This window comes from Aristolochia californica, unplaced genomic scaffold, assembly GCF_029961685.1.
Source record: "Aristolochia californica isolate CCGP_79_NKW_82.1479 unplaced genomic scaffold, dmAriCali1.0.hap1 SCAF_5, whole genome shotgun sequence".
Taxonomy (NCBI): Eukaryota; Viridiplantae; Streptophyta; class Magnoliopsida; order Piperales; family Aristolochiaceae; genus Aristolochia; species Aristolochia californica.
In genome coordinates this window covers 42,318,341-42,341,762 of record NW_027182214.1, presented here as the reverse complement: position 1 = coordinate 42,341,762, position 23,422 = coordinate 42,318,341, and the positions used below count along the sequence as shown (strand labels likewise).

The 23,422-nt window shown below is 38.0% G+C and overlaps 2 protein-coding genes across 3 annotated transcripts; both read left to right on the top strand.

The window, feature by feature from the left end:
• Positions 1 to 1,316: 1,316 nt before the first annotated feature.
• LOC137965368 (glucuronokinase 1-like) lies at positions 1,317 to 6,185 on the top strand. The gene is made up of 6 exons (XM_068811669.1): positions 1,317 to 1,529; positions 1,765 to 1,914; positions 2,619 to 2,807; positions 2,892 to 3,008; positions 3,315 to 3,475; positions 5,908 to 6,185. Exons 1-6 carry the CDS (start codon positions 1,317 to 1,319, stop codon positions 6,152 to 6,154), a joined length of 1,077 nt encoding a protein of 358 aa, XP_068667770.1. The 3' UTR covers positions 6,155 to 6,185.
• A 5,627-nt stretch (positions 6,186 to 11,812) lies between these two features.
• Positions 11,813 to 23,239, top strand: LOC137966490 (SAC3 family protein A-like). 2 transcript variants are annotated; one of them, XM_068813126.1, is made up of 15 exons: positions 11,813 to 11,872; positions 11,969 to 12,039; positions 12,174 to 12,307; positions 13,300 to 14,211; positions 15,948 to 16,415; positions 16,516 to 16,617; positions 17,674 to 17,768; positions 18,566 to 18,743; positions 18,850 to 19,314; positions 19,433 to 19,573; positions 20,937 to 20,996; positions 21,103 to 21,233; positions 21,464 to 21,597; positions 22,466 to 22,698; positions 22,886 to 23,239. In XM_068813126.1, the coding sequence occupies exons 3-15, from the start codon at positions 12,257 to 12,259 to the stop codon at positions 22,982 to 22,984; spliced, it is 3,069 nt and encodes a 1,022-aa protein (XP_068669227.1). In that variant the 5' UTR covers positions 11,813 to 11,872; positions 11,969 to 12,039; positions 12,174 to 12,256; the 3' UTR covers positions 22,985 to 23,239. The 2 variants fall into 2 exon arrangements, with proteins under 2 accessions (XP_068669227.1, XP_068669228.1); XM_068813127.1 differs by lacking the exons at positions 11,813 to 11,872; positions 11,969 to 12,039; positions 12,174 to 12,307 and having other exon boundaries at positions 13,440 to 13,705; positions 13,810 to 14,211.
• The last annotated feature ends 183 nt before the right edge of the window (positions 23,240 to 23,422 follow it).

Here is a 23,422-nt window from a genome sequence, read left to right as displayed (position 1 = left end):
TGTTGGGAGCGTTCAATATGCGATTACAAGTTTTACGATGTCCAATGAAAACGTTGATCTGTGTTAAAGAAGGCAATAGGATTTTTAAAACGATCAAACCGGAATCTCACATTCGCAAAGCAGAGCCATCAACTAAAGGCCAATATCGCCATAGCTAGACTTTCCAACCGCAAAGTGTTGATGATATTTCAAGGCCTTCCTTTTGCTTTAACCAAGACAAAAACTCATTGAGTCTTTGTTTAGGTTGCGTTTGGAACACAGAAGGAGGAAAGAAAAGAAAATGAAGAGAAAAGAAAGAGAAAGAGAAAAAACAAGAAAATAAAAGAGGTTTGATTTTCTCTTATTTGGATGCCCATGGAAAATGAGAGAGAAAATGGAAGATAAAGATAGTTTCTCTTGTTTTGATACACATGGAAAAAGAAAAAGAAAAAGAAAAAAAAATAGTAATATTTTGAAATTTTGACGATTACAATTTTCTCCCAGTTTTCTATTTATTTTCTTTTATCTCCAAATTCCATCTTGTGAGAGAAAAAACTATTAACTAAGATTTTCTCTCAATGATTCTTTGCTGCCAAAAAAAGAAAATAACTTTCTCTCCCCTTTTATTTCCTTTTATTTTATTTTCTGTGGGTTCTAAATGGGCCCTTAAGCACGTCAGTCCTACGTCACGCCCGGGAAAAACGCATTGGCGAACCCTCACACGTCTCTTGAGACGCTTCATTATCAAACATATACGAAAACTCAGAACTCTCCGGCAGCGTTCCTTCATCTCTATCTTTCTTCTTCCTACGCTCATTCTCTCTTCTGCAAGTCGGCAACACCTCCGGTCTTTGAACCTCCTCGCCGTCGGACTCTTATCTCGTTCCGTCTGCTGTCGGAATCTATACGATACCATCTCTGAAGTCGGTTGCCAATTGCATACTGCAGCAGTCTTTTCTAGCAGGTAACTCTTCTTTCTGGAGGTGTTTTGATTTTTGTAGAGGCGTTGTTTCGAATGTATCATGTGGAAAATCAGTTTTGCTATGAGGACGAAGCTGTTGACCAGTAGAATCCGATGCTTTCCAGTAGGCTTTTTGATCAAATCTGTGAAGAGGCGTCTTATAGATTGTCTTAATTTATAAGCGGTTTTACGGTTTTTCGTACGTCGATTAATTTCTCTTTTATCGCGTCTTTCTACTGGGACGGGTTCGCGATATTTTTTTTACCGAGCTTAACTGAACTACATTAATTTCGTATCCATGAAACAAAGACGTTTGTTGCAGGAGAGTATAAGACTCTGTTCGTCGTGAAGAAGGAAGACGCCGAATACTTATTAGATGGAGAGTGACCCTTCATCGGATTTCATCGAGCACAAAGCCTATGCTAGGATTGGGCTGCTCGGCAACCCCAGCGACGTCTACTTTGGTCGTACAATTTCGGTGAGCATCGACAATTTCTGGGCGTCCGTTCGGCTGCAGCCTTCTGATGAACTTCTCATCCAACCTCATCCTATCCACGATCTTGTCCGGTTCGATAACATTCATCATCTGGTTTGTCTTTCCTTCCATCATAGTGATCTTCATTCATTTTGATCTGCCATTCATGTGCAAGACGCCTTGTTTTTATTCGATTATTTTGTTTGTTCATAAATATGGTAGGAGTCATCGCTATCGCTTTTATGGAGCAACAATTTTAGAGTATACGGAGCAAAAAAGTGTTTACGGATTTAAACTCAGTGTGTTGTGAAGTTGTTTGACAAGAGCTTGGATTTTAATTTGTTCATAGGTGTCTCGCTTGGAAAAGGAAGGTTTTTATGGAGGGGTTCGCTTGCTTATGGCCTTTTGTAAGGTTTTCTACAAGTATTGTTCTAACAAAAAGATTGACCTGCAAGGCGGAAATTTCACGTTATCTTATGAGACCAATATCCCTCGCCAGGTAGAACTTTTGAACCATTGGCTCTTTTAGTGTCTTGTAACCTGTTATCACTTTCAGTTTTGTCTTTTGATCATGTATTACACAGTTTTTAGGGTTGGGTGCTACTATAAGAATGCCACTTTAAGAAACTAAATATGTTTTCATTTGTGGTTAATAGGTGGGCGTCGGTTTGGGTTTTACGGGTTTATGGTTTCACCATGCGGGTCTGGGACCGGGGGAACCATGGGGTTCCAGGTCGGGGACGGGTTTTCCCAAACTCGACCAGAAGCTGACCCACATATGAGATAAAAATATAAAACGAGGTTGAGACGGGTCGGGTGTAAGTTGGGGACGGTGATGGGAATGGGTTGGGTTCATGGGAACATGGCGGGGGTGGGTTACAAGGACGGTGATCGGGTCAGGGTCAGGTTATTTTCGAGTTTGGGTTTTGGGGTCATGGATTGGGTTCAGATTTTGGTTAACCCACGCCCATGACCCGACCCTTGCCCACCCTTAATGGTCAAGCTATTTCTATTTTTAAGAATAGAATTGCAAACTTGAAATATTTTTTCCTCACATGCAATCAAAATTGAGTCAACAATTTGTCTTTCCCAAGTAAAAAAATGGTGCCACAAGTTCTTGTGGTATTTTGCATATGAATATTTTATCATGATACTATAGTTATTTATGGAATGTGACCAAGTATTTTATTGTTGACCTTCCAGACAGGGCTCTCAGGTTCAAGTGCTATTGTTTGTGCTGCCTTGAATTGTTTCCTTGACTTCTATAAAATTAGACATTTAGTTAAAGTGGAAGATCGTCCTAGCCTGATTCTTAGTTCAGAAAATGAACTTGGAATTATAGCTGGTCTCCAAGATCGAGTTGTGCAAGTCTATGGAGGGCTCGTTTATATGGTCAGTACTATGTGACTTTGGAGAATTGAGCTTCTATTATTCTTTCAAATTTATTTTCTTAACAACACAGACATTATTTTGCAGGATTTTAACAAGGAACATATGGATGAGCACGGACACGGGATCTATGTGCCCATGGATATCAGTTTGCTTCCGCCATTGTATCTTATTCATGCTGAAAATCCTAGTGACTCCGGCAAGGTTTTTTTTGTTAGTTACTTTGTTACATAAATTTAGAGCTAGAATGTTTGGTAAGACAAGTGAAGTTTTTTATTTGATAAAAAAAACTATTAATTGCATTGAAGTTAATAAATACAAAAGGTTTGCATTGAAGGTTTAAATACAATTTTTATTTATTTATTCCATGATCATTGTCTTTTATCTTGCTTGTTGGTGTTTTCTTTGGGTGCAATAAGCCAGATAGAAAATATAAAATTGGGGTTCGATATCATTAGTCATATGAATCGTTTTTCTAAAAGAATATTTATCATTTACCTGGAACTGCAGGTTCACAACACTGTTTGCAAGAGATGGGTTGAAGGTGATGAATTCATAAGATCGTCAATAGGAGAAGTGGCTGAGATTGCTTTGGAGGGTCGAACAGTATTGTTAGAGAGAGATTATTCAAAACTTGCAACCCTTATGAACCAAAACTTCGACATTCGAAGGTAATCTTTTATTCTCTGATGTGTTTTTCTGAATCCTTTGTTTTTTTTGTAAAGGTTAGCTTTGCAAACAGCTATATATTTGTGGCAAAAATAAAAATATGGAATTTGTTAGGTCTTGCCAAATCTTGTACTAGTGACATTAGCTCTAGCTCCAAATATGAAAACGTGTCCTTAAATTTCCATTATAGAGTTGGGACATGAACTTGATCTTGGCATGGCCGTTAACAACTTCCTCCATTATAAAAAGCCACCCTCGTCTCCACATTGGTGTCATTCATCATCAATAGTCATGGATTGTGAACAGTTATGATTCCTGCCTCTGGTGCCCTCTGCTATTTGCAACCATCACCAACAGTAAGGATGGCAGTGGGGTGGGTCAAACAGGGAACTTGCCTGCCCTGCCTTGTTACATGTGAGGCCAGAGTTGTCTTGCCCTCATTGTGCGAGGATTAGGGTTGACTTCAAAATTTGGTTGGCAGGGAGGAAAAAATGCAATGAAAACCTTTAAGCAAAGATTGGAAATTGAGAGGGGATAGCATTGCTGGTGCAGTTGTCATCACCATCTCCACTCTTGATATGTGCCAAAAATTATAGAGGCAGAGTTTTCTGATTTGGTTTTTCTTTAAGGGGAGGGGGACCCAATTCTTTACTCGTGCAAAGAGGTGGGAGCTCCCTCTTCTTTTCACATGTAGAGAACGGAGAAGGAAAGGACACTCCCCTCCCTTTTTAAACACACACTTCTGCTCTCATTCTTTTCCTTATTTAAAAATTTCTTCACGTCATTGATCTCCATGTTTAGGAACATTTTCTGGAAAACACCTTGAGCAAAAGCTCTTCCAACTATAGATGGCTTGAGAAAAAAATCTTCCAATATTCCAATTTCCAATTCATCTCTCTTCCCTCTCACACATTTTGGTTTTATGATTTTTGCTAAGGTGAGTCAGTTTCATAGTTTGGAAAGGTTTCCTCTTTTCACCTGCATCTCCTTATTTGTCTTTGACCTGTAAGTAGGTATTTTTTATCCTTTGTTCTCTCTCTCTCTCTGTAATATATATATATATCTTTATGGAGGTTGGGTGATGTGGGGACTGTGTAGAGTGGTGCTAGATGGGATGGAGATGGGGATGGGGATGCAGTGGAAGAATTTCCACTATCATGGGGTGGTGTAAACTGGGTCACAGGGTCGGGGACAGAGCAGGGTTGCGTTGTGTTAAAATTCACCTCAAACTCGCCTCTATGCCATCCCTAGCCATAAGTTTCACCAGTGGTACCACCACCACCATAGATTGCAGTGCTGGTAGCACATAGATAAAGTAGCTGGAGTCACCTGATAACATTTTCTGGCAGCTGATAACCTCCAGACTTTTGGTTGCTTGCACTTGTAGCAGGCTAAGAGCTTGGGACTGGAGATAAGTGTTGTAGCCGCTGAATCCTCCCTCGTATGTATGGTTCTCTGTTGATGCTGGGGGAGAAAAATGATTGTGAAAGTACCAAAATACCATTTAAAACAATGAAAATTTGCTTGAAATACTTTAATGCAATTGAAAGATCACACCAGTGGCCATGGGAGAAACAGGGGGTTCCACACTCATTCTCCGTGCAACTATCACATCCTTACAGTCCTTGTCCGTTCCTTGATCTTGGGACTCTCTGAAATGGAGAAAAATTTGTACTCCAATTCTTAGTCCACTTGAGTTTAATTCTGACCTTGGTAAAGCAAAATCTCAATTATTTAACATGAGCCCGCATCATATTTCTGGAAGTTCTGTTCAGACCCTTTTTTGACCATCTGTTTGAGGATGACAGTCCCTACTTGCTTCCTCAAGTAATTCGTGAAAATTATCACGAATTTGGTTTCTTTGTTATAAAGTTTGATTTTTGGTAATCCATAGCATCAAACAACTTTTTTAATGAAGAGTTCAGCCACTTTACTTGCATCATGACTGAATTTGTATAAAACAGCTTCATGCTTAGTTTTCTAATAATGTGAATTGGAGAGGTCTTCCAGTTCTTTGGATTATGTCTAGAAGTTGCTATTGCAAATTCTTGTATGATGGATTGGAAATTCAACTGTGTGAGTTGTGGAGTGTCTTGCACGATCAAAAGCTTTTGTTTTGATGAAACTACAGAATTCCTGCTTTAACTAAAACAAACAGGGTTGCTTTCTCCCTGGGATTATTCTTACATTAGGAATAACGAAAGATATTTTACATAATCTATTTCAAAAAGATGATTTTAAATGTTTGAGGCTATTTTGTTTGATTTCTAACATGAAAAGATTCTAGTGACGAATGAGAATTGGTTGTATCACCCTTTTTGTTTATGAGTTTTAAGATGGCAGCTATGAAACATTACTTATTTGAAAAAAAAAAAGAGTGTGGACCTTTGCAGCCTTGTGGTTGCTTATTACTTCTGCTCTGTGGACTTTGCAGGAAAATGTTTGGAGATGATGCCCTTGGTGCCTTGAACATTAAGATGGTGGAAGTAGCTAGAAGTGTAGGTGCTGCATCAAAGTTTACTGGAAGTGGAGGAGCAGTTGTTGCATTTTGCCCAGAAGGACCTTCACAAGTAAAGCTTCTTGAAGAGGCTTGTGTAGAAGCCGGTCTCACTGTTCAGCCTGTGAAGGTTATACCTTCTTTTCTTGATGATGGGGAGCTTCAGGCCATTTCTAATTCATGAGTTGGTGATTAGAAGCTTTACTTCCTCCATATCGGCGTTCAATAATGATTATGGAAATATTTTTATTTTTTTTGTTTTTATAGATCTGGTTAGGCTATGTAAAGCAAAAGAAAATGCACACTTCATTTTATACAGTCTCTAGTAATTATATTGTTTAAAAATTTTATGTTGCAAAAAGTTGTTATTTAAGGATGTATAGATGTGATTATCTCTTTCATTTGTTTATATTCTTACTTACAATCTCTTTTTTCATGTTTCCCATCTTTTTGGTTGGTGGTTGTAATCAGAAAGCTGAAAAAGTATGGTAGGATGAGGAAGCATTATTGACAAGGATTTGTAGGACTATTTGATAAAAATAGCCACTTAAATCCTTATTGATTAGTACTTTTACACAGAAGCCACTGTATAATAAGAGCTCAGTTAGAAATTGACATATCATGGAAGCAAATATTTTGCTCAAACGTATAATATGAAGTATACTTATTTTAATGTTAGATGTGTTTAGGGGAGGAATAAGCTAGTGTAGTCTATGGAATAACATCACCTCTAGGGTGGTTCTAGGCAAAGTTCATAACATACCCATCTAGAGCATGCTCTTTTGTCTAAGTCGATCCCACATACAGTAATTACTGAGTAGTTCAGATGAGGGGTGCTAACAAGCTAAGCACCTTTTTTTTTATCTCTTGTTGTCAGGGTTTTGCTTCCTTGACCTCTGTATTGTTCTCCCTCTGTTAATATATACATCATTTTCAAAAAAAAGAAAAAAATTGAGTAGTTCAGATGCAAGGAGGGGTGCTAACGAGCTAAGCTAATTCATCAACAGCTCAGGCTCGGTTTAAACATGACTTGGCTAGTTTAAGCTCAAGCTTTTTATAAAGCTGGTTTATCGAATCGGGCCATATCGAGTCTCCTTTGTAACTCGGTTTGGCTTGAGAAGTATAAGCTTTTCATAACTTGACTTGAGGCATATCGAGTCTCCTTTGTAATTTTTCTACTACAAGTGGAGAGCATTTAAACTTTTGCATAAGCCAACAAGAGGTCTATATGCTTAATAGTAATATCTTTGGATGAACATGCCTCACTTTTTTAGGTGCATATCTTTTGTTAATTATTCCTTGTTATGTTGTATTCTTGCTTTTTCGATGCCGTTTTAGGCAACATTTCCTTACTAAGAAAACTGAAGAACAAAAACTGTATTTTGGCAAGAAAAAAAGAGCAAACAATAAACTATAAAATTTCATACAGTTCAAAGTAATTCATTCTAGAGGCGAGGTCATAGTAAACATGCACACAAGGGACCAGTAGATTTAGCTAAAAGGAATTCATTCTATAGGCCCATGTCATAGTAAACAGACATAGAAGAGAATAGTAGATTTAGCTCAAAAGGAATTCATGCTAGATGCCATTTAGTATTTCGTTGAGAGTAGTAGATTTTCCAGGAAGTCTTTCCATGTCTTTTTTGGGCATGTTTGGTTGCCACAAAAAAGAAAACATTATTAATGGAGATGGTGCCCCTCCCCCCCACCTCTCTCTCTCTCTCTCTTGTGCGATCTCAATTCTCTCATAATTATTAATGGAGATGGCTCCTTCAACTACCCACTTCATCCTCTCTCTCCATGATTGTGAGTTTTGATGTGCTAGTAGCTCTGAAATCTCCCCCGTCCATGAAATTCCAGCAATGACAATGCCCCTCATTCCTCTTCTTTGCTTTTCCTCTTATAATTCATGTGCTACATGTCTTTCCCAAAATCAATTGTAATCACTACAATCGAGTTATTTTAACTGCTATTTGGATTTTTGTTCTCCTGGTTTGAAGGATTCTAGGACTATAAAGGAGAAGAAGAACGAAAGAGTGAAGCAAGAGAGGTGAGAAAACATGGGAAGAAGAAGAAGGAGAAGGAGAGAAGGGAGAAACATAAGACAAGAAGAAGAAGGGGAGCAGGCTCTTGAATGATGGATGAGCCTTTCCCATAGTTATAGAGATATATAGGAGTAGTATTTACATATCCACAGTTATTGATGATGGAAGGGAATATTGGTGAAGAAGTGGCTGGCTTTTCTTGGTAGAGGAGCTTGCTAGCTACCATAGTTGACATGGCTGATGCAGATTGAGGGTGGAATGTTGGTGGAAAGGGGATAGAATCTATCAAGTCCTCTTTCACTGTAATTTGAGGATATGTTTTCAAATTTGGAGTTTAGAGCTCATATGGTAGAACAAGTTTTCAATATCCCTAAAACTTCCAAGAAGAAAAGAGATTCAACATCTCAAACAAGGAACAATTGATAAATACCTTCAAATGGGACGCCAGTTGACTTCTTCCAAACGAGGTAACCCTCGCTGCGTTTAAAGCTGGACTTGGGACAAGTAGGGTTGGGTGGGGAGAGTGGAAGAAGATAGGAAGAAGAAGAAGAGGAGAACAAGAAGTTTGGGAAGAGGGGAGGAAAAAATGGAAGGGGAAGAAGAGGGGACAATAAGGCAGGAGGAGCAAGAAAAGATAGATGAGGGAACCTGTGGCTGAGGTTGAAACTCCAATAACCCAATAACACAGACCAACTTCTGCACAGCTTTTATCAGTTTGATAGTGAAAGTTTTCGATTGTGCTAATTTAACGTGAGAAGCAGGGAGTTATGAGCAGTAACCAGCTGATTTTAAAAAAAAATTGAACATTTACTCGTTCTATTTTTAACTTCGATAGTTTTCTTGTCTTTTATGTTTATTAGAGAGAGAGAAATTGCGTTTAATGGTTTCGTTGTGTTTCACGAGCAGTCCTACTGTAGCGTCTAAGCATTCTAAACACCTCGAACGTTCCTATGAACCACGGTAACATGTAATACTTCCAACAACGATCTTAGAAGAAACTTGACGCAGTTGTTGTGGATGACTGCAAGGCAGAATCGGGAGATGGGTTTGGCCGAGTTCGGCCAGAACTGATAATGGCTATGGTGTGGAGTGGAAGAAGGAAGGCGGAGGAAGGAGAAAGAGGGATAGAAAGCGAAAAGGAGTAAAAAGAAAATAGTATAAAATAGCTTCAAGAGTCATTTTCTCTACTCAACTTCGTATCAAGAAACAAACTAACAAAAGAGTGATCTTTCAATTGCATTAAAGAGAGAGAGAGGGAGAGAGAGAGTTGATTTTCAGGCTTCCATAACATTAAGATCTTCGGTAAGAGAAAGGAAGAAGAAGGAAGCAAAGAAAGAAGAAGAGAGAAAGATGACTTGTTATGCCATTAGCATGTAGAACTTAAAAAACCATGATCAAAGTCATCCACACAACATGAAAAACTCAAAAAATATGATCAAAACCAAAAGGGTCAATTGATTCATATGTGTATTTGCACGGACAAACCCATGATCATCAACCAATTAATCATCCACCAAACATCATTTGAAACGCTTTTTGAAAGAAGAACTCAATACTCGAGCAACACTTGAAGACTTGTTCATATAATTTTAACAAAGGTTGGGTAGAGAAGAAAACGATCTGGAGTCTTGAAAATCAATCACTGCTCTAATACCATGTTGATTTCTAAGATTCCATAATAATGAAGAAGAGGAGAAAGAAGAAGGAAGAAGAGAAAGAAAAAGAGAGAAGAGAAAGAAGGGAGAAATTGTTAAGTTGTGGAGCCTAATTAACACTTTACCCTCTGGCGTGGATCGACCTTGACGATCATCAATCCGGTATATTAATTGTTGTGTCATTAAGGGTAGTTTGTGGATTTCACACTTATAATCCAGTTGCTTTAATTTTCTCTTTATGTATGGGGGCACCGTTGTTAGGGTTTTATCACCTTGACGATCATCAATAATTTGAGGAACATCAGTTGCGACCGAGAGAGGTTAGAGAAAAATAATTTCATCTTCATAGTGGATTATTGCTGTGACAAAAGACAGAACGTAGTTTCCTGTATAAATTTTGTTGTCTTTTCGTGCTTGTTTTTTCCTTCTTCCATGATTATTATTATTGCTTTCGCTAGTTTGGAATTAGGGCGTCTAATTCCTAACAGAAAGGTGACGTTCAAGGAGAGAGATGAAGATAAGAGAACACATGAGGAGAAAAGAGGAGGATGAATACGGTTATGGACTTGTCTTAGCCCTTCCCCTTAAGCTTTATTTATATATACCAAAAATATAAGTATTACAAGTATACCCTTCACCATAGTAAGAGTGAATAAGAGACACAAATCATAAGATAATTATATGACACCCCAACTTATTCATACCTTCCAATAGTGAGAGAGAGAGAACAAAGGATAAAAATACTTGTACTTCTAAGATAGAGAAGGAGAAGAAAGTAATAAGATGAACCTTTTCAATCTATGAAATTGACTCACCTTAGCTAAAATAGAAGGAAAAAATTATTAAATCAAAGCTAAGCAAGGGGGAGAGAGAAGGATTGGAATTGGAATGTAAGAAGATTTTTTGGCCAAGGCATCTTGTTGGAAGAGGTTTTACTCGAGACATCTTTTATGTGAATAAGGAAACGAGAGAAAGAAAGAGAGAGGAAGTTGTGGTGGCCGTGGGGGGTGGAGCTCTACTTTCCCCTCTTTGCATGGGTAGATAATTGAAGAAAGGAGAGGGAGGTCAACTTCCCCGTAAATCATTTTTGGGACATATCAATAACCAAAGATCATAAAGACAACAAGTTAGTGAAGTATTTTTCTTTTCCAAAATTTCAACATGATAGAATATTAGCGCTTCGATGATTCAACTTTCTTCATATCTCTCATCTCTATTCAACTTCTCATTCTCCGAGATCCTTGTCAAATGTCAAAAGGATAAATATTTATAAAGGGGTGAGGTGGGTTCAACCACCCCCCTCTATGTCCCTCTTTTTTCTTTACCAAATCTTTAATCCATGAAAATTTGGCATGTGGTTGGACCAAGTCCTCGTCTCGTCCTCGTCTATGAGATTTTAGCACATGGTAGGACTAGGTCCTCATCCCAATCTCGACACATAGCAAGACCAAGTTATCATCCTATGAGATTTTGACACATGACAGATGATGTAAATCATTTTGTGCTACATGAAGGCCATCTTGGCATCAAGTGTCACTATTTGCCAACTCCTTTGATTATGTGATGCATTAGTGGCATCCAAATGTCTTTCTCCTATATTTTGATTTGATTTTGGTGGTGGCCTAGAATGATTGACTTCATTTTGACCTATAAGTTGGCTTTGATCTCGATAATTAGTCTAAACTTTGATTGAAATTCCGATTTTGATAATTAATAGACCATTTGACTAGCCCTCCACACTTTGATTGCCAAGAGCTTCAATTTGACCAAGGATATGTGTTTTAGACTCTAATTAAACTGTTTGGACCATTGGTGTATCAGATGGGTTTCTCACTAGTAATTAATGTTTTTCCACCATTTGACCCTCCTAATATGTGTTTTAGACTCTAATTAAGCTGTTTGGACTTTGACTCCGATGACCGACGGGAGTCGATGCAAGGTCACAGCCTGAAGTTCACTAAAAAACCCATATTACCCTCGAACAACCCACGCGGGCTTCCTTCGTTACAGGTGTGGTAATCACCGATTAGGGCATTGAAGAGACGAAGGAAGAGCAAGGACGGGGCCGTAATATTTTTATATGTTGGGGGTAGGATCATCTTTTAAGTTTAATTTTCTAATTATCTATGATGTCGAATCAAGGGAGACGATTCAGAAGACCCTCCCCCCTCTCTCGCTCCGAACCTCTCGTTCTCATAGCTCGTATCTTTTGCCTCTATTTCTTTATTTGTTATTATTAAGGATTTTATTTTTTTTGATTTCTTATTGTTTTCCGTCGAACTTCAACCTTGGTTTCAGTATAATTTCCCTCTTCTTTCTTTTCGTATCGTCGTCTGATCTCCCAACCCAGTGATCGAGACGGTTAGAAGGTACAGTTTCTTTAATATTTCGAGTTTAGTTTCTTCCTTTGCTGATGTTGGAACTTGGCCCCCCGTTGTTCTCAATTTAAGGTTTGTCTTAAGTGATTTTGTTACTTGGTGGTGATTGGAGTTGGTTTTGTCAGGTGAAGCTGTATCTGATGGTGTGCTTCTAAATTGGATGTGAGATATTTGGTGATCGTTGGTGGTACGTGATGCGGGTGAAATCATGAATCAAGGAAGCGGTACTGCAACTGAACTGCATTCTCAATCGTCTGAGGTATTTATCGACTGTTCTTGATTTGCGAAGAATGTATTTTCTTTCTTCGTGGAAGTTAAGTTGCTTGTTTTGGTAAATTTTGGATTGAGCTGAATTGCAATGTGAATAAATTTCTAATTGAGGATGGAACTAGGATTCTGAAACTCTTACCGCTGGCAAATCAATTAAATACAGTAAGAGATGTGTATGACAGGAAATACACAAAATGAGTATGTGATAAGAAATACAACAAAAGGTCTATATGCTTATATTTGTTTAATGGTTACTTGATGACAATGCCTCACTTTTTGAGGTGCATATCTTTTGTTAATTACACCTTGTTATAGTGTGTTCTTGTTTTGCAGATACCATTTTATCAGCGTTCCCGTACTAAAAACATCTAGTCATATTTGACATGTTTGAGTATCTTGTCAATGATATTTGAAGTATTGTTTTGGTTACTGTAGTTCTATTTGAAAAGGAAATAATATTAAGGAAGGAAAACACAAAAGAAAAGCTGAATTTGTTTTTAGAGGTTTTGTGATTAGGGCTTTGGTTTGATAGGGTTTTGAAAATTGGGGTTAAGGAAGAAGGTATGGAGGCTGAAATTATTTATCTATCTTGATTTGTCATTGTATAACCATCTAAGAGAAGTTCAACCTGAAACGAAAGAAAGAAGGGGATTAAAAAGCTAGAGATAAGAGAGAGGACTAGAAAGAGGCGAAAAGATGTCTTAGCTGCTGCTGTAACAATTTGATTTGCATCCAGGTGTAAATTAGACACGGTTTTTTGTTCAAAAATGTTTGTGCTAGTTAGTAGTTCAAATTTCTTCTCTTATGGTTTTTTTATATTTTTGGGTTGAGATTTCTTTTCTTAATAGCAACCTTGTTTCTGTGGGAATCCTTCCCTTTTTCAGAATTTGTGTTTTATCTTTGACTTATCCCAATGTTTCTGCTCACATTATTTACATGGTTCTTCAAATTGTAACTCAACACTCTTTGTTTTATGAGCAGAATTATCAGATTGCTGATGCAAATCAAGCTTCGTTGCCTGTTTATTCATCTTACCATGCGAGCCACCTTCCACATTCAACAACTGGCTCCACATCTGCCCAGTGGAGTTTGCTGAAAACCAGTAATGACTCAATGGAAAATGGGTTCCCTTCCAGTTCTGGTTATAATCATGATCAACGGAATGGACCCACTGAGTTACGAAACAGTTCATCTTACTCATCTACATCTTCTAGTTTGGTCACAAGTGGAGTCCATGAGTATGCAAGCTGTACATCTTATCCAACTTCTTCTGACCCCTATGGATATGGTTCTGGGGGGTATCAAGGACAGCCGTACTACTCTAGCTATCAAGATCAAACAACTAACCATTCATATTCTCAGCAAGCTGGGGCATATCAAACTTCAGGTGCTCCTTATCAGACTTATACCCCATCATTACAGAGTACAGGCTCGTATGTGGGCCCTTCAAGTTATTCAGGCACTTACTACAATGCTGGTGGTGATTATCAGACAACTGGTGGTGGATACCAAAACAGCGGCTACAGTGGTCAGACTAACTTTTGGCATGATGCAAGCTATGGAAATTACAACCATCATTACCCACATTATGCGCCATCCAATTCAAATGGTACTCAATATCATGGTTCAAGTTCTGTTGCAGCATCTTCTGTCCAATATCAGCAACAATATAAGCAATGGGCAGATTATTATAGTCAAAGTTCTTCAGATGTTAGTTGTGCTCCTGGAACAGAGAATATACCTGTTACTACTACTTCTACTACTACTATCTCTCTTGAGTGTCCCATTCCAGGTGTCAGCAGAGGATATCCAGTTGAAACTAGCCAGCCACCACCACCTGGCACAACGACTTGGAGACTTGACGACAGTTCATCTGAATTACCTTCTTTTCAGGTTTCATGTGTCTGTTTTCGTTTAGGTTTTCATTTAATATTATAACCAATAAACATGAATGTAAATTAAAGTAGAAATAACTGATAAGTTTGTTACAGAAGGTTATCTCAGAGTGCATTAGTAACTAACTAGGATTTCAGAGCTTTGGCTACTCTTTAAGTCTTATGCCATAACATCATTGACTGATGGATACTTATTTTTTGTTAAGAAAACTGATGGATACTTATTGTGTATGCTTTTCTTGTCAACTTAAGTGTTTGGCAGCTGGTCCCAAGCCCAGGTACATAAGAAAGATTAGACAGGGTTGATGACAGCATAACCACTCTGTCACAACTGAAAACAGGGGGATTTGATTTATCGAATTTTGTGTTGCTAGGATAAGTTCAGTATGCTTCTCTTGTCAACTTAAGTGTTTGAATGCTGGTCCCAAGTCCAGGTACAGAAGAAAGTTTAGACAGCTTGAAAGCAGCATAAATACTCCATTACAACAGAAAACATGGAGGAAATTTCACGTCGTTAGGATAAGGCTGAGGGAGACTTTGCCATTGGCTGAATTGCAGGAAATTTCCCCTCATTTTAAGTTCCTTTAAGGGACATGTCAATGGCTTGGGTTGATACTTACTCTATTTTAAGGGTTGTTTATCAATTTAATGAATAAATCAAGTTTTAAGTGTTCACTTCATTTTGACAAAAAAACTATGAAGATGAAAAGAAGTCAAATGGGTTCTAAATTGATTACGTTGTTGGCTATTATAAAATCAATTTTTGATTATCTTAGAAGCCTTCAATCTGAATCCATGCATAGGCAGTTGCACCTAAAATGTCCTTTTATTTCCATGAGTTTAATGTGTTATTTTGTTTTTTTTTTCCTTGCCAAAAGCGAAACAGAATTTCAAGTTATGGTACATGACTCTCAATGATGTCATTATGCAGTGGTTATGACATGTCTACCTGTTTATGTAGTATACTTCTGAGGTTTTTTCCTTGATCTAAGAACATCGTTGTGAATCCTTTAAGGCTTCAAATATCTAACATCATTTAATATGCCTACACCGAGTCTTTTGGGCCTTGATTTCTAGAGGATATTTGATAATGAAACCATGGGTTTCAGGAAGTCAGTAGAGTCCTTTTTTTTTTGTTTTTTTTAAAGTAGAATACCATCATACAATGCTTTTCCAGGACAATTAAAAAGAGAACAATTACTTTATGATCTGAAGGTGTTGTTTTAAAGGTTTTGTGGGTAGTTTGTTTGCAACTACATCACGTTACCTGTTGGTTTCTCATTTTTATGGTGCACCTGAAGTTTGATCCATTAAATCATAAAGGATGATGCTCTGGTTTGAGATGGACCCAAATTTGGTTCTACTGTTCATCTAGTTGATAGAACTATCAGCTATCAGGATACCCTTTCTCTGCTAAATAAATAGCTCAAATGCCAAATATATTTGATAAATAAATACCCTGCTGTATTCAACTTGATAATGATCTTCTGTTTGTACCTCTAGTTCTGTTTAGTGCATCCCTCTTTAAAGGCATCACTGCAGCTATTGGTGATGTGAGTGTGTAAGAGAGATTGTAGTTGGCATCCTTGCTGTTCAAATATTCATAGTTTTTATTTTGATGTGTCATGAACGAAAGCGGAGGCCTAAACAAAACGAAAGTAGAAGTTAACTCAGGTTTGCTTGATAGGATTTATTATCACTGTTACTCATTATAATTTCGTCTTCTGACTTCAGGTGACCATTTCCAATCAGGTGGCTGCGACTGTAAGTGAAAATCATGATAATTCTTGGAAAAACATGTCCCCAGGATTTTCAAATAGTCATCTCAATAATCCACCATCGTACTTCCACAAACCTTCTGAATCAAATCCAATTCTGGACAAAAGTTTTGAGCATCAACGGGGTACTACAGTGTATACTCCCCAGTTTCCCAGTCTACAGTATCCCACTGCAAGCCAGGTTCATCCTCAAACTTACCAGCCACAATCCTCTGCTTCTACTCTGGATACACGCCGAACGAACAATATTCAGATTCCAACAAACCCTAGAATTGCTTCTGGTTTGGCATTGGGCATCACCAAAGCCGACAAGGATACCTCTGCAACAGATACACCATCTAAACCTGCCTATATCAGTGTTTCAATCCCAAAGCCTAATTTGAAAGTCTCCACTAGTGGTTCATCTGCTGATACTGTGCTGAAGGTGAGATCTTCTTCTTTTGCTTCTTGTTTTTCATACTTGACAAGCTTTAGATTCTTTTTCTCAGAATTTGAATTTCTTTTTGGGGTTTTGTCTGATACAGCCAGAAGCTTTTCCTGCATCATTGCGTGCCTATGTGGAAAGAGCTTTGGGTCGTTGCAAGGATGACTCACAGAAAGCAGCCTGCCAAAATATTATGAAGGAGGTAAGGATATCAACAAGATACCATCTCCAAAAGAAACAGTCATTGAGATATGCTAAACAAATTATCAATTGGTAATTTGAATATTCAAGGAAGGTTTTTGTCAACTATATCTGCTTAAGTTTACTTATCACGTCAACTGCATTGCTGGGTATCACCTTATGAAAAATTCAAATGAAGATATAAGTGCTAATTCAGTGACATCCTGCTCAAAAGGTGCTGCAATAATAAAAAAAAATGTCTACTATGTTTTTGTATGGAATAAATATTTTCGGAGAATAACTAAGAGGCTGTAAACATTTTTCTATTAAAAATGCATCGCTACATGAGTTAAAAAAAAGTATTTTTCTAGCAAAATTATATTGGAAAAAAAAAAAATACAAGAGAAAACAGAATAGTATAGAAGCTGCAAAAGGGGAGGGCTTTAAGTTCAGAAAAGAAATAAAGGTGCAAACTAGAATGCTTAGCAAGGGGTATTGTGCTGCCTGCGAAAAGTTCTTGATAGGAAGCATCCTCTCTGGGAAGGGAGTATGAAATAGCATTAGATTGGTGGTGTGCGTCCTGGGACAACAGGGCTAGATGAATTTTGAATCTCTGAAAGAAATTGCAATGTTCTCTAGGATACAGGTACCTAAGCTTATTACAACCTTTGACTTCCCACAATCAATTGCTTGTCAAAGTTGTCATTTTAGACTCTCAATTTGTTTAAAAGGGCATGGACCTGGAATCCTTAACATGTTTATCTGAACTGAAGGGTCGATCTATGACTCAGCCAGGTTGACCTGGATTTTAATGGGGAACGGTTAGGTTGGGGGTTGGACTTGCCTCTTCTGTTTTGCGCGAGTCTCCTCTGACTCACTCTGAGTCCAGCTCTGAACCCGACTCGGCCAACCTGACCTGGGTTTTGAAGAACATGGGTCGGGTCCTGATTCCAGGTCAGAAAACCCTGGTCCCACCAATATGGCTAGGATTTTTCATATTGCATGTTTGCCTGATTTTGTGCTGTTATCTCCAGTTCTTTTTCATTATCTGACAGATTCTTTCTTGATTTTGTTTCAGATGATAACTAAAGCATCTGCTGATGGTACACTTTTCACTCAAAATTGGGATATTGAACCACTTTTCCCTTTACCAGCATTGGACTTGGCGAAGGAGTATGTCTCGATCCCCATGGAACCCATGTAGTCTGATAATATCTCCTTTGGATCATTATTTTCTAAATATTCCCAATCTTACTGCATTATCTCCATCAGTTGGGCCTATATACCTTGTTCAGCTAACTATTTAGCTGATTCTCTTGCTTAGGAGGGGACATCTCACCAACAGCTTGTTGTCCCCTGTTATGTAATTCTTTAGGGTGTCCTTGTCTCTTTCTTTGTTTTTCCTCCTTTTTCCCTTCCCACTGGGAGTTGTTTCTTTCTTTGTCTTTTGCTTTAATAAAATATCCACCTCTCAAAAAAACAAGTGTGGTTTATGGTTTCTTTGCAATGTCTGATTATTTATTTGGCTATTGTCTGAATCTTTATTTAATTCTGTATGTATCACTTATGTCGTAGCTTATAGTTGTGAAATAGTTGTTTTTCCTACCAGTAGTCATACATGAAGTAAGAAAATTTTATCTTGACATATTTTGCAGATGTTTCTTTTTCTCTTTCATTGGAAGCAAATTAAAAATTTAGATAAAATATTTTCCATTTTTACATGTAACTTCTTGTTCTTCTCAGCTTTAGGAAGCAATTTTCTCTTATCATTTCTTTTAATGTCCACAACCTTTACACAGACAAATGATTTTTTGAAAGTGAAGACTCAACAGCCATGACTGTGGCTGCTGCTATTTCTATTCTTCTTTACTCTTAAGTTTATTTTTTTGAATGCATCTACTTTACCTTCATGAATTTAGATTTTGGTGGCAGGAAATTACCTGATCATTAAGTGATTTGCCATAATGCAGCCAAGCTCACAGTCCGATTCTTTCTTCGTTGTCCAAATATAAGAAGAGTCCCACCAGACGGACCAAAAGTAGGTGGGAACCACTTCCTGAGGACAAGTTAATTGAGAAGCTGGCTTCTGTTAATTATGATCCAATAAAAGATGTTAGCTGGGTCCACTCCAAAGAAAAGGAGAGAGTGGTAATCGTTTGCTTATTTTTTTGTTGTCAAAGTTACATGTTTCTTGAACAGTTTAAGTTGATATGATACTTCAATATTTTCTAAATGTTGGAGTAAACCATTGCAGGTAGATAGTAGAAAGTCAGAGGGCAAAGACGAAATAGGAAGTCACATGAAGTTCTTTTTCTCATCAAATGCAAGTTACCAAAGCAAAAGTACCCAGAGGCCAGTTAAGAAGCCACGATTTGGTGATGATGGTGACTCCTCAAGTGGTAGTGACCAGGAGCAAGGTTTAGCTTCATATTATGCAGCTTCAATTAACCTAGCTAATTCACCGGAGGAAAGGAAAAAGAGGGAAAATCGGTTTAAGCGCTTTGATAAAGGACAAGAAGTTAAGGCAGTTAGACATAGAGGGAATGGAGCAGGAAATTTGTACAGTAGGACCACTGCTCTCATTATGAGTAAGAGGAATGAAGAGGGTCAAAGCAGAGCTGTTGAAGATATGGACTGGGATGCATTAACTGTCAAAGGCACCTGTCAGGAAATTGAGAAGCGCTATTTGCGTCTTACTTCTGCACCTGACCCTGCTACTGTAATTATTTTCTCCTAATTTATTATTTAGAAACATATAGAGATTGATTGATTGACTTCTCTGGCTAATACTATACCTTGGATTCTGGATTGACATGGAACAATTGTTCTTCTTGCAGGTGAGACCTGAAGAAGTGTTGGAGAAAGCTCTGGTCCTGGTTCAAAGTTCCAACAAGAACTACCTTTATAGGTGTGACCAATTAAAATCAATTCGTCAAGACCTGACTGTTCAGCGGATACACAATGAGCTGACAGTGAAGGTATATGTTGTTTGTGAGCTTATATAATTTTATTCTCACTTGATGAAAGGGCGATTGGTTAATCCTTAATGGGTGGCTCTGTTCTAGACTGATGAAAGCAGTGGTCTCTGGGCCTTAGATATTCCATGGTTGCTGTTTTCTGCATCCTGCAGAAACTGAAGCCCAAGAGAGCCTTGTGCTCCCTACTAGCATGCTTAATGCAATTCAAATATTTCATTAGTCTGATAGCGTTTTATTTAGAACACCTTGTCATGAGGTAAGGTATTCTCAAAATGCCTAGCTAATGTCAGGACCTGCCTTCGCTTTGTAAGTCTTGAGGTCCCTCTCACTTTATCCTATTTGTTCATCATATGCCTTTACTCTATTACAACCTGCTATTAAGATTGTTTTGATGGGCTTGGCATAGTTGAAGGCAACCTAACTGATCAAATGAATCATCTTGTTGAAGTTGAGTTGGTTTCCCTCGAAATAACTAACCAAAGTTAGGAAGCCATTTCCGAACTAATAAGAATAGGAATTTTCCAAGCCTAAACCTACATGGAACTATCCTTCCTTACATAATAAATCTCACTCTTTGATAATTAGCCTGAGACGTGGAGCATGTGTACTATTATAGATTAGTAGACTATTTTTACCCACTAATACTTCCCTTCACATCCAGTCCTAATCTGATAACCTGACTCAAGATATGGAAAACATACACAACAGGCAATAGAGAACATACTCAAAGATACGTAAAACACAAGCACGGATTTGAGTTGTTGATACCATGTTAAAGTTGGGTTGGTTCCTCTCAAAATGACTAGCTGAAGTTTGGTGGCGTCTTTGTAACTAATAAGCATATGATTTTTTTCAAGCCAAATCGAGGTTGGAATATTCTTCCACATACAACCCCCACTCTCTTACAACTGGTCTGAAATGTAGAGGACATATGCAATTAGATTGGTGGACTGTTTTATCCGCAAACAGATTTGATCTATGCAGATGTTAAAAATGTCCTGACTTGTGTGTACAAGTTTAGGCTTTTCTGTGGAGATTCTTATCTTGCATTTTATCCTTGAAATTGTATGTCAAGGACTATTCAATCTGTTAGGGTCTTTTACTGTGGTTCATACCCCAGGGGCCCTCTAAATGTTGGTTATGAGTGCTTGTATTATGCCAGTGGTACATGCAGAGTGTGAGCCAAATGCATGGTTTCCCTTTCATATGCAATAGATGATTTCTGTTGATGTTTCTCAAATGCTTTTCTCACCCTTGTTTATAATCTGATTATTACAGTTTTCATAGGAAAATAGCTCTCTGAACTACATCCTCCCATAATATTTCTAGCCTAAATATTTGTTTTTTTTGGCTGATTTATTAGGTGTATGAAACTCATGCACGACTAGCACTGGAAGCTGGTGATTTGCCTGAATATAACCAGGTTAGCAATCATTTTGTAAACCTTGCCATTGGAGCAGGGAACCACTCTTCATGTGAGAAGTTGTTTATGCTTTGATACGGTGATAAATACTTGTTTGTTTCTGCAGTGCCAATCACAGCTGAAAACCCTTTATTCTGATGGAATTAAGGGGTGCTACATGGAGTTTACAGCTTACAGTTTGCTTTGTGTTATTTTGCACTCCAATAATAATAGAGATCTCTTATCATCAATGGCAAGGTACCTTATTGCAATTTGATTCTCTAGCAGCTGAATGCTTTTAAAGGCTTGATATAAACATATTCCTGTTGCTTTAAGAGGCAAATATCTGTATTTTGTTAACTGTTCAAACCCAAATCTAGTGCAATTTTTGTTTTAATTGTTGCTATTACCTCTATAAATTAATTTTTTTTGGAGAGTTGATTGACTGATTAGTTTTTTTTTTTTTTAAATGTTTTACTAATTGCCAGGTTATCAGTTGAAGCAAAGGGGGATGGAATTGTAAAGCATGCACTAGCAGTCCGTTCAGCTGTCACCTCAGGAAACTATGTTCTGTTCTTCAGGCTTTACAAGACAGCTCCCTACTTGAGTACATGCTTAATGGGTATGCATGCGTAGGAGTTATTTTAGGTGTTTGCTGATGTGGTTGCAGAAGTTTTTGGTTTCATTGTGTTCTTCTGCAGTTTCATCTGTGTGCATTATCCGTTTTTTTTCTTCAATTATGTGCACATATGCTCGTTGATTAGGATTTGTCTGCTAACCATCAGTGGGCAGTTTAAACCCAAAGTTTTAAAACCCGACCTGGAAAGGTGACTGGATTAACTGGGTGTAACCACTGTTTGATCTGTTGTTAATGTCTAATGATGTCATAATTTTTTGTTTTAAATAAAAGAAAACTCCATGAGGGAGGGGTGAACCTCCTCTCTACCCAGCCTCTCTGTTACAGAAAGACAGGGGAAGAGGTGGTCTGCCTTGTCCCCCTTTTTTTCTGGAGGAAAGAGAAGACCAGCAGAAAAACAGGAGGGAGCAGCGTCCTTCCTTCTGATGGCAGGGAGGTGCCCTAGGCCTCCCCTCCTGCATGGTGGTTAGAAGATGGGGGCACTTCTCCTGCTGGTGTTGAAAGTAAAGAAAGATGGTGAGGGCCCCCTGTCTTGCTGAGTCACGTGGGGTGTTCCCTCTCCTGTGCGATCTGACCATTCACTGACCCGGGGTTTGGCAAGGTCAGCGAGTGACTAATTAAAATACGGTTGGTCTACTATGGTTTGACTGGTTATTAAGTATCTCGACTATCAGACTTAGTTGAGGGGCCAGGTCTAGTTGAACCGGGTTCAACTGGCTCATCTTACACATGCCAGGATATTGGCAGTATGTGTATTATTTTATCTACTCTCACGTTTGGAATTTGCAAAGCTTGAAGAATTCTTGATAGATAAGTATATTATTGATGATTAAAATTATTATGTTGGGTGCAGATCTTTATGTGGAGAGAATGCGGTTTGATGCTGTGAGATGTATGTCCCGTTCTTATCGACCTACTGTCCCTGTTGCTTTCATTGCTCAGGTTTTGGGCTTCTTAAATGTTGCAACAGCGGAAGTAAACGATGAGAAGGAGTCAGATGGAGTGGAAGAATGTGAAGAATGGCTAAGGGCACATGGTGCAAGCATCATTTTAGACAACAATGGAGAAAAACAGCTGGACACAAAGGTATTGGATCAATTATATTTACTATTCTCATCGGCATGCTTAATGCTAATGGACCATATTTCTTTAACAGCAATGAAATGATCAGTGGTTTGCTTGTTTCTGTTTTAGTTATTTCGTCCATCTACTACGATATGGTGACTGTTTTTTTTGGAGGCAAAATTTCACTCTGTTTTGGCTTGAAACGCAGGCAACTTCATCCAGTCTATTCATGCCGGAACCTGAGGATGCTGTTGCCCACGGAGATGCAAATCTTGCTGTAAATGATTTTTTGACGCGGACTAGCTAAATGCTTTCTGTTGTATTTTATTGTGATAGGGGATATATAGAATAGGAATATATGATGGCTTTGATCAGTTTGAAGTAGAATGGATTTCATTTCTCCTGATCACAAAATGATCAAAAGTAGCTGTTAACTGTAACACGAGTAAAAATGACAAATTACCGATGGGGAAAGAAAAATGAAAAGAAAACAGAAAATTTCCCCATTTGTTTTCTATAAGCCTGATGTACCAAATATTCCATCTTTAGACAGTTTTGGTGTATTTTTATTGTTTATCAAAAAGCCAAGGAAAATGGCTCAGTTCAGGTGTCTTCTTCTTCTTCTTCAGTAATTTTTTTTATGAAGTTTTGACCTAGCAGAATCAATACCCAAAAAAACCTATATTCTTCATGATAGATAACTCTTGGAGGTTTCATAAATTGAGTTACCATAGCATATACAGTT

Coding starts and splice junctions, on each gene's coding strand:
- LOC137965368 (XM_068811669.1), top strand. CDS start 1,317: ATGGAGAGTGACCCTTCATCGGATTTCATCGAGCACAAAGCCTATGCT. Junction 2,808..2,891: donor ATGGAGGGCTCGTTTATATG/GTCAGTACTATG, acceptor ATTATTTTGCAG/GATTTTAACAAGGAACATAT. Junction 3,009..3,314: donor ATCCTAGTGACTCCGGCAAG/GTTTTTTTTGTT, acceptor CTGGAACTGCAG/GTTCACAACACTGTTTGCAA.
- LOC137966490 (XM_068813126.1), top strand. CDS start 12,257: ATGAATCAAGGAAGCGGTACTGCAACTGAACTGCATTCTCAATCGTCT. Junction 12,308..13,299: donor TGCATTCTCAATCGTCTGAG/GTATTTATCGAC, acceptor TTTTATGAGCAG/AATTATCAGATTGCTGATGC. Junction 22,699..22,885: donor AAAAACAGCTGGACACAAAG/GTATTGGATCAA, acceptor CTTGAAACGCAG/GCAACTTCATCCAGTCTATT.